At 40.9% G+C, this 10,896-nt stretch overlaps 1 protein-coding gene across 1 annotated transcript in view; it reads right to left on the bottom strand.

Moving 5' to 3' along the window:
- Positions 1-3,685: 3,685 nt before the first annotated feature.
- The window catches only part of ppp6r2a (protein phosphatase 6, regulatory subunit 2a), a 61,951-nt gene continuing 54,740 nt past the window's right edge, over positions 3,686-10,896 (bottom strand). Inside the window, exons 22-24 of the mRNA XM_008401192.3 lie at positions 9,292-9,469; positions 5,248-5,352; positions 3,686-5,173 (exon numbers count right to left, since the gene is read on the bottom strand). Coding sequence (XP_008399414.1) covers positions 5,125-5,173; positions 5,248-5,352; positions 9,292-9,469 — 332 coding nt within the window. The 3' untranslated portion in view covers positions 3,686-5,124. The remainder of the gene's footprint in view (positions 5,174-5,247; positions 5,353-9,291; positions 9,470-10,896) is intronic.

The raw sequence follows: 10,896 nt of genomic DNA, 5'->3' as shown, positions 1-10,896 counted from the left end.
CAATGGAAGGCATGTTGGTGGGATTGAGGAGGTCTTTGAAGTATTCTGCACACCTACCCACAACGTCCCGAGTCGAGGTCAGCAGCACACCACCTCCACTATAAACAGTGCTTCACATCCTGAGACGCCGGATAATGGACCAGAATCGCCCTGAAGCCATGCAGAAGTCTTTTTCCGTGACCGCTCCGAACTGGGAGTTAAAGCTTTCTCAAAGGTTCCAGATGTTCCCAGCAGACCCTTACAACATGTTTGGGCCTTCCAGGTCTGACCAGCACCCTCCCCACCACCAGACCCAATTCACCACCAGGTGGTCAGTGGACAGCTCCACATCTCTCTTCACCCGAGTGTCCAAGACATGTGGCTACAGACACAATGAAACAACGACAAAGTTGATCATCAAACTGTGGCCTAAGATGTCTTGGTGCCAAGTGGACATATGGACACCCTTATGCTTGAATATGGTGTTTGTTATGGATAATCCATGATGAACACATTAGTCCAGCAACAGAACACTACTTGAGTTCAAATCAGGGGGGCCATTCCACCCAACCACCCCCCTCCAGGTCTCACTACCATTGCCCACGTGAGCATTGAAGTACCCAAGCAGAACAAGGGAGTCAGGAGGGGCACTCTCCAGTACCCCCTGCAAGGACTATAAAAAGGGTGAGTAATCTGAACTGCTCTTCTGACTGCGTAAACACAGTCAGAACCCGTCCCCCCACTCGTAAGCAGAGGGAGGCTACCCTCTCGTTCAGTAAACCCCAACGTACAGGGGGACAAATTCCCGCTATGATGGACAAGATGGGGGACAACAAGTATGCCATATGGACTAGCTTCACTAGTCATGTGTTGAGGTGAGGCCGACAATTTCTAGCCGAAAACTCTCAACCTCACACACTAACTCAGGCTCCTTCCCCACCAGAGAGGTGACATTCCACATCCCAAGAGCCAGCTTCTGCAGCCGAGGATCAGATTGCCAAGGCCCTCGGTCACCAAACGTTCCACACTGCACCTGACCCCTTTGGCCCCTCCAACAGGTGGTGGGCCCGTGGGAAGGGGGACCCACGTTTCCTCTTCGGGTTGAGCCCGGCTGGGCTCCACAGGTAAAAGCCCAGCCACCAGGTGCTCGCCAACATGCCCCACCTCTAGGCCTGGCTCCAGAGTGGGGCCCCCATGACCTGAATCCAAAGGGTTCATCTGTCATAAGGGGACTTCGGGCTGTGGTTAGTCTGGTTTCTCAATTAGGACCCGTCTGCCTTGGGTGACCCTACCAGGGGCATGAAACCCCCGACAGGATAGCTCCTAGCATCGCTGGGACACTAAAACCCCTCCACCACAATAAGGTGGCAGCCATGGAGAGGTTGATGTAAAAGACTTGTTGCTGAAATGTGCTATACAAAAACTTGATTGAATTGGTGGTTGGTTGACTAAACTATAGAGTGACTGTGGCTGCTTCTGGGTTGCTCCTATTAGGAGTTACAAGCACATCCATTCATTGATGGATTTATTTATTTTACATATGGATCCTTGAGAGGATTAGAAAGTAAACTCCACTCAACATTGTAGAAGATATTCAAAAATGTGGGTTGCAAATGGAATAAGTGCTTCAAGAGTTACTACACCCTGATTAACCCAAAACACAGACTAAAACTGCTGAAATTAAATTGTTTTACGTGGCTGAGAAAATAAACAACTGGACCTCTGCTCTTTTCAGATGAAATAAAAGTGTGCATTTCATTGGAAAATTGAAGACTGGGAGAAGAAACAACAAAGGAAATCTGCTGGAGGTCCAAGTGTGATGTTTCCACAGTCTGTAATGATTTGGGGAGCTATCAAGCACTCTGTGGTCGGTTCACTGAGTTTGTCATGTCCAAAGTCTGCTTTGGCCAGAAAAATGTAGAGCACTTCATGTGTTTCTTTCTGTTCACAAGAGTCATTGAGTTACAGATTTCCCTTTCCCACAGGAATAGGGGAAAAGTATTGGACTTTTTGCCCACTCTGCAAAATGTTTCAATACCTGGTTTGATGACCACGGCATCATTCTGCCTGAGTTAGGTCCCCTGTCCGTGGACCGGCACCGGGCCGCACAAGAAATAATGAAATATTTCCGTTTTATGCATTATTTGAGTCTGGAGGATCTTTCACTTTGAAAATCCTTTAACCGGATTCTCTCGGATACTTGCGTGCCAACATTGAGCCTACAAGCAGCAAAATCAGTAAGAAACAGATCAGATGTCTTTGGAAAGTTTCTTTGCAAAGGGGAAAAGGCCCAGAGAAGAAACAGGAGAATGCATTTATCCCGGACCGGTAGGTGAGTCCCACGTTACAAGCCGCTCTGCGTAACATGCGGCGACCGGCTGCTAATGAGGCAATGAAGCTTCAAGCTGCTTCGCCACATACAGACCAAGCAGGCTGTGGATAAAAGCAACACTTCGGGTGTCATCGTCTCCCATCACTCCCAGATGGGACCGTCTTGTTGCAGACGGTCCCATCTGGGACGGGGCTCCCGTTAGTCATTATCGTGAGTTAAAATTTTCATAAAAGTAAAATGTTCGTTTTTGTGGCGCATCTGTATCTTATTTTGAAGGGATATGTAAACATTACCATAGTGACCAGAGTCAGAGCGTTTGGGTAGTGGTCGAGAGGAGATGAGTAGAGCTTGTGAGTCTTAAGTCTGGTTTAGACGGCAAGATTTAAGAATTGTCGGCCGATTCTCCAAACTTCTGTGACCACAGAGCTGATAAAAGTACAACAGGTTCGATCAGTTCGTGTCTCCGGCCACAAGGCAGGAGCAACACGAACCGATTCCAGTCATGGAACATCGCGATTCCAGAGGATAATCCACAAAACTCCGAACATTGCGGGAATTTAGAATAACCAAACACGGATGATGATGTAGTAACAATAGTGATAGTTTGTGGACTCATTTTAAGAGATAAAAGATGTAACAAAAGAAAAAGCGTTGGATAAAAGAGACGGGAGCAGCCACTCTATTTGTTGCACTATGATTTTGAGGTGACTGGAAAAACTGGAAAAAAATAAAGACAAATTAAAGGGAACATGAGCTTTCAACACAACCACATGCTGAGTTCCTCTATGTCAAACCCCTTTGATGGACTCAATTGACCATAAATTGTGTTGAGTACATGTAATGTACAGTAAATAGATGTACTTTTCAGTAGGCTCCATAAAAAATACAAAAATATAATAATTTGGGGTTTAAATAAGAAATAAATTAGAATAAATGCTTTGTTGTTTGCAAAATAAATCTATAGTTACAGCTACGTTGATATATTCTCATGGAATTTTTTTTTGTTTTTGGCCATTTTTGAAAGAATATGAATAAAACCACAAAAGCATTTCACTCATGGGTAGTGGTTGGATGAAACTATTTATCATCAAACAACTATGATGATTACATGTAAACAAATCAAGCGAGTATGGTTACCTTCATTTTGTGTCAACTTGAAGGTAACCATAAGGTCAAAATCATCATGGTGGGGAAACCTTTGATCAGGCTCTTGATTAAAAATGAGTGAAAACAGTTGTTTGACAACAAATGGCTTCACCCAAGTACGAGTCATTTGTGAAACGTTTCTGTGTATTCATTCATATTCTCTGGTGTTTAAACTTATGAGCACAACTATATGTGGTTCAACATTTTGAATTGAATTAGTAAAATAAATCTAATTTGATCATAATTTTATTTATAATATTAACCAGTAGCTTCCAGAGATCTAAAACTGTATCTGATCTCTCACTGGGGCTGCGCAACTGTTCATGTCTCCTTGCACCTTAACGAGTCTGGGGGAAAGACAAGAATCAAACTAGCAAAAGACATCTAAGAATGTGGTAAACCAGATGCTTTTAATTTAAATGTTTTAGTTTTTTTTTGTTTTTTTAAACAGCAATCATAGAATCTGATCACTGCTAAAGAATTTCAATGAGAACATCAAAGAGACATGGAGACCTGCACTCTTCCAATCCTGCTGTTTCAACAGAACAAAACAAACATAACCAAACATACAGCGTCAGATGCCCCTATTGCCGTGTGAATAAGTGCTTGGTGAAGACACAGCACAAGAAAAGGATCAGACAATAAAAATCTCAAAAATGCTTGTAAAGTTACTTTTAAATGTAGATAATATTTGTAGATAATGTTTGGCTGATTTGTGGAGGATAGCAATCGGATCTTTAAGTTCATTACAATCAGAAGGTCTTAGCTCACTAGCGACTTCAACAGAGAACCTGATATACATGCACTAAAAGTAGACAAAGAGAAAACAAGTAAAAATCTGAAAAATAAGTTTGAGATTAGATCCAAATTTTTTTGCCAAAAGCCACACCAAATGTCACCAAGGTTGGACTGAACATTTTTTTTTCAATTTCTCTCTTAAAAAAGAAAAGGCAAACCAATATTATTGCACATGAGCAAAAACAGTAATACTATTACAGCACTGTTCAAATCACTCCCCTACTTCCCCCCCGAAACATTCTGGTGATTGATGACACGTTTCATTACCAGAAACCATAAATTGGGAAAAACAAACTAAACAATGAGTAGAAACACTGATGTGGATCAGAGGACAGATGAGACAGCCAGCAGAAATGAACATTGTGCTATTACATACAGCAAATGCTGACATAAGTGCTTTTCTTTAAGCTTGAAGAAAAATTGTATTAAAAATAAAAGCAGGTATTTCTGGTTGAGGCATTGTTAAAAGTTAGCTTGTGCTATCCATTCAGGCGTGACCTTATAAAATCCAAATCAATGGAAAAAAGGAGAAAACCTTCAGAGTTTTAAAAAATTAAGATGTTACCCTGCAGATCATTTAGTTTCAAAGGTTGCTGCTACATTGAAACTGCACCGAGTGATGTGCAACATCTGGGGGAGAAAAGACGATTTCTCTGAACTTCGCTCTGTCTGTTGGCTTTTTCTAGTTTTCTTCTTTGTTTCAAAGACCCTCATTATTGGTGTTGAGTGGCAGTGTCCAGATCCAATAACATGGCAATGTGATTCAGTAAAAACACTGGCGCTTCAGTGAGGCTGTTTGGGAGAGTCACTCTGGAGGAGGCTGACAGCCTGCGGCATGGTCACTGATAGGGTTCTGGATGAGCGCATCCTCACATCGGTCCATTGACAGACACTTCCTGGGTCTGTGGTGAGTCCTCTCTGGTAACACAAGATGTCACAGTCAGTTAAAGCACTCAAATGATCCAACTTCATTTGACTGCATGAACACTTACTTCTCATTAGTCTGTGTGTTTACAGATGAGTCAGCAGCAGGCTGCTGTGAAGGGGGAAGAGGATCTGACAAAGAGAGCTTGTCCAGGGACACTGGATACTCCTCACTGCAGAAAGAAAATCATTGTGGTGGTGGGATTTAATGCTATTTACCAGTCAACTGTGTTAGAAATACAAAAAAAGTTATTAGTTACATAGAAATGTCAAAGATGCAAACACATCTTTTGCAAGACCTGCTCTTGTTAAATCCAATTATAATATTGTTTTTCTTTGTAGTGTTGAAAACTGTTGAGCTGAGGTTAGCACAACTGTGAATATGATCACTAGAGGAAATCCTTGCATCCCCATTAATGATAATTCTTTTAAGGAATGTGGATAGCTTGAGTTATTACAATCAAAATCCATTGATGTTATAAAACAGGGGTCCCCAAACTTTTTCCTGTGAGGGCCACTTAACTTTTTCCTTCTCTGGTGGGGGCCGGAGTCAGTTTTAAACAGAAAAAGTGTGACGATTGTAGGAGTGTCTAAATGTAAAAATGCATTGTTTTCCAGAAAGCACAATCAAATAACATTCCCTGGGTTCTTCACAGAACAAAAGTCAGGAAATAAATAACACTATTAATGAAATAAATAACCAAATAACCCTCTCTGGGTTCTTCACAGAAAAAATCCAGGAAGGATTATAGTCCATATTTTCCGAACTATGAGCCGCACCAGACTATAAGCCACAATCCCAAAGTTTTTTGTTGTCTGTTTTAAACCAGTAAACATACACATATACGCCGCAGATATCTCAGGTTTTCCACAACGATGCAGCAGCAGCAGAGGGGGGCGGACACCCAAAATTTGAGTCATAACAGATCAATTGAATATCACATTTATTACGGTTGAAAAAGAAAAAGTTGCCAAGATTAGACTTAACTGAACTGATTACGGTAGTTTCCGAACGGTAACTGTAACTGTAAAAGTGCTGATCCTTCGTGTCTGCTACTAGCATGTGCTAAATAAAAATAGGCACCTTCTTCTTCTTCTTCTTCAGATTTCAACAGCAGCTTGCATCCATTATTGTTGCACTACTGCCATCTACTGGATCCTAATATCTATACCTCAAATTCTCATAATGATCCCAGTATTATTTAAACAAAAATGAAAAATCTTCTTTTTCCACTCAATACTATTTAACTGATCAACAACATTCTCAAATTTCAATTCCCTATTAAAACCTAATTCCGTTTTAATGGGCGCCTTCTTCTTTTATTTCCAATTTTGACTTCCAATGATTCACTTCCTGCTAAAGAGTTTAAACCTGCATGTCCACAACATGCCACAGTCAGCATGCAATAACATGCAGCATCTGGGCAGCACATTATTGCATCACATGCTGCCCAGATTTTTATGCCATATTAAGCATAGAAGGCATATATTGCCTAAATGAGCAACACCTCTGAATGCCACAAGCCTTTCATCCACTGACATTACAGCCTGGGTTATAGAACAGGGGAAGTCGCAACCCACTTGTCCCACACTGTTCTATTAGCTGCTAGTTTGTGTGTTTCCTGTCTTGTCTGTCGATTGTCAAATCGGATTACTCTGGAGAAAAGTCTCCAGAAACATTATGACCCGAAATATTGCCCTGCCTGTCTCTGCATCCCATAGACTGGCTGTTGATTCATTCTTTGACTTGTAAACTCTGGTCAGAATGAGGACCCCCAAAGGTGCATGTAAATGCATTTGGCCCAGCTCCTTCAAGCTCTCTCCAAAAACTCACCTTCCTTTAAGATTTGTCATTTCAAGAATGATTTTCTGTATTGCACTAGGCATGAGTAGCTGAAAGACTGGCTAGATGTCTGTGACTCGAGTTACTGCCATCCTAGAAGGCCCTGGCACTCTTTATTATATTCTCAACAGACCGTTTTCCTAGGTGCTTAATTTGAGATGAAGACCACAATATTTCACCATTTTTTGACATGAATGTCTTGCTCGGAGAAACATGACTATCATTTTCATCAATTGGTTCATTATCAGAATCATCAGACTTAGAATTGACCTCAATACTGTCTTCAGCGTCAGACACCTTCTCTTCTATTTCCCCGTCATGATCAACGAGAAGTTCCAGCACTTCCAGGGTTGTCATCTTTTTATTTCCCTGTTGCTCATTTCCTGATCGGTGACAGTGACTATATCACATGTACCTACAGTGTGTAATGTGTTTAGGACTCCCTTGCAAAGAGTATTTCTGTCCCTAATTTAAAATCAGGCATTAATCAATACTATACTAGAATCTACCTGTGACGCATGTGGCTAGAGTCAGCGTAAAGTCCTGACTGAATGAAAATCATTATTACCTATTTATGTCACGTTAACGAAGAACTGCTGAAAACGTACCGAGTTTATCAACTGCGGTAGCAATTTGGCTCCAACTCCTCCCCTTGTCATTTCTATATTCTTTGCACGAAACGTTAAATATTAATGTTGCTTCCACATATCTCCAATGTCCGCTGGATTTTGGGTTGCGCCGTGTCAACTGTTTGGGATTCCCCTCGTAATTTCCCCTCAGAAAGGACGGAGGAGAATCCGCGCTTTCTGATTGGCTACCCGTCACATTCAGCGTTAAGCTCCCAGTCGGGGAAAACTCCTGATTTAGATCCGAGCGGCCACGACGATCTACCGTAACACACCACACACTGCAGGATGATCGGTTAGATCGGCCAACGATCCAAGATTGTCATAAAGGGAAAATAGGGGCAAAAAATCGTGTAGTGTGAACTACTGCATTAGGTACTCGGATGTGCCCATCTTCTCTATTTAAATCTAGTGATTACTTAAGGGCAATATAGTATACAGACTTCATAATCTGCACTCTTTTGGTTGAATGCAGTATTTATTTCCACTTTGGCTTTATGTTTAGTTTTTATTCAAGTACGTTTTTTGTTAATGGAGACTGAGAATCCATTTTGTTTTTGGTTGTTTTATTTAGTTCATCAGTTCCAGTGTTACGTGTTCTTTTGAAAATAAGGTGCATCTATCAGGAAATCGCATGTATTATTAGTCATTTCCATTAAATCAGTGTCAAAAGGTCTTGAAACAATATTATCGTTTATCACAATAATTTTTTAGACAATTGATCGTCCAGCAAAATTTGTTATCGTGACAGGCCTATGAACACCTGCTTTCTCGCAGTTTCCTAGTGAAGTAAAGAGAATGAATAGTGAGAAAGTGGGTTTGTGTGTGTGTGTGTGGTGTGGGGGTTTGTGGGTGTGTGTATGTGTAGTGAAATATGTCTCATAGGTGCAAGGAAACAAATAGAATTGGATATTTTCTGACCCTTTTTACCCTTCAACTTGACTGCCGGGTCAAATTGACTCGAACAGTATTTATGTAACAAGTAGACGCAGGAGGGGCTGCAAATGTGTAAAATGAACCATTTTCAATTTATAAGTAGATTGCACCTATTAAGACAAATAGAAAAAGTTTCATGCAGAAAAAATGCTTCCAATTATTTAAAAAACAATTTTAAACTTTAAAACGGGTCAATTTGACCCGCAACATAACAGGGGGGTTAGCATCTTTTAATAAAAAAGCACGGTGAACCGCTTCAGTGCCCCGACCATGGGGCTTAGCAAGTTTTTTGGAGGGAAACTCTGCCAAATGGAAATTAAACGTTGTATAGGTTCATGTTAAAAGCTAAACAGCATTGTTGTTGTTGTTTACAGAGTAAATGCAAAGAAAAAATTTGAGCTAAGCTTGTTTATAAATCTAGGCTGCCCATCAGTCATTCCCGACTAACAATCATGAAAGATTATAAAAATAGACCAAAATGAATAGTCAGCTGGGCAACGTTGAAATAAGCAAACTTCAACACAGAAGATAATTTGATGAACAGCGTGTTAAAGAAAAGTAACTTGAGTCTTAAAAGTGTGCCACAAGGTTGGATGGCTCGACAATTGGGATATTTGCTTAGGACACTGCCTGACATAATTGGATTAATAAGAATCCAATTACACCTTAGAGCTAGGAGAGAAGAGTTTCAGGTGAAAGGGGCAAACCTTATGAGGTCGGCTGTCTGGTTGGTAGGGGCCATTTCTGAGGAGACTACGTCAGGAGGAACATTAGCGTTTTTGTCCGCACTTTCACTTTTGAATACCCCGAGGGAAGAGCTGTCTGATGCTACAACTGGAGTGGTTTGTGTGTCTCCTGGTAGAGAAGGACCTGAGGCACCAAAATCTGCAGAGACACACAATAAAAGGAGACATTTATTACAAAAACAAAAGAACCTGGACATTTTCTAACTCTTACAGGTCCGCAGGGGGACAAAAGGTGGAAAAGTTATGACAATTCTAAGGGCTCCTGACTGACAGAGGGCCTCCACAATTTATACATTTTTTTCCCCCATAGAAATTGAAAAAAAAATTTGGCCCTGTCAATTACAAAATTAATCATATTGTTTTCTCGAAGATTGTTTTTAGCAGTAAAAATATGTTTCCATTCCAAGACCAAAAAACACACATCTATATTTGTACTGAACCCCCCATGTATATGCATGAAATGGTTAATTCCTGCTTGCAGCGCTTGACGGTGTTCAACAGCAGTCCGTAGAAGGCAAGAACGACCATGGCAGCTACTATGTTGCTAAGAAAAATGATAAAATCAGGTTTTCAAAATAAATAAATAAATAAATAGAGAGGGAGAGAGAGAAAATGGTAAGAGTGCCAGGTTTTTCTACGAGAGGTGTGTAGACTGTGTCAGATTATCAACTATTTAGCAGTTAGCTAAATAGTATTATTTAGCTAACTGCTTATATATTATTTAGCATAGTTAGCTAAATAATAAATAGCATTATTCAGCTAACTATGCTAAATAATAATTAGCTAGTGAGCTACATACTACTATTTGCCTCCTTTTCACTAGCATTTAATGAATTAAGGAAAGAAATTACAAAGATATTCATATATTTAACTTGTCTCTGTACCTTTTACCACACTTATCAGATTAGTCAGTCAGCAGGAGCTCTAGCCCATGTCCCTCCAGATCTGTCCTCTCATAAGTGAAATTATAGCTGCAGTATGTAACTTTTATAAAAAATATTTTTTCACATATTTGTTAAAACTGTCATTATGTTGTGTCGGTATGGTGTTACATGCCTGTCAGGCTGCTTGTTTCTCTTTCCCCTCCCCCCCTCTTTTGTTTGTCTCTTCACAGGTAGTAGGGAAAGCTGGTGTCAATCTCCCCTGACTGATCCTCGTCAAACAAGGCCCAATCAGCATCCAGGGAGGCCTTATATAAGCAGCCCAGCTGGGGAGCTGGAGAGATTGGCGCCTCCGGGGGACGACACAGTTGAGCGTTGGGACGTTAGAGGGCGGAAGGAGAAGCGAGTGAAACAAACAAACGAAGGCGGTAGGATTTGATTTTGGCAGATTGCATAAACTGTACATTGACTGTAGCAACATGGCTTCTACATCAGGAGGGAATAGTGGAAATTAAATGGAATGGATGATATCAAGATCAGCAAGAATGAAAAGAACACTGAGGAAGAGACAAGAAAGGGTGAGAAGTTGGTCGGAAGAAAGTGAAGCAAGAGAAGAAGCTAACAAAAAGACAAAAATAAACGACAGGGCGAGTTCAGGAGAACAGAATGACTAATAGAGAAGTGG

This window comes from Poecilia reticulata, chromosome 23, assembly GCF_904066995.2.
Source record: "Poecilia reticulata chromosome 23, P_reticulata-male-v2, whole genome shotgun sequence".
Lineage (NCBI taxonomy): Eukaryota > Metazoa > Chordata > Actinopteri > Cyprinodontiformes > Poeciliidae > Poecilia > Poecilia reticulata.
This window is presented reverse-complemented; position numbering and strand designations above follow the sequence as displayed.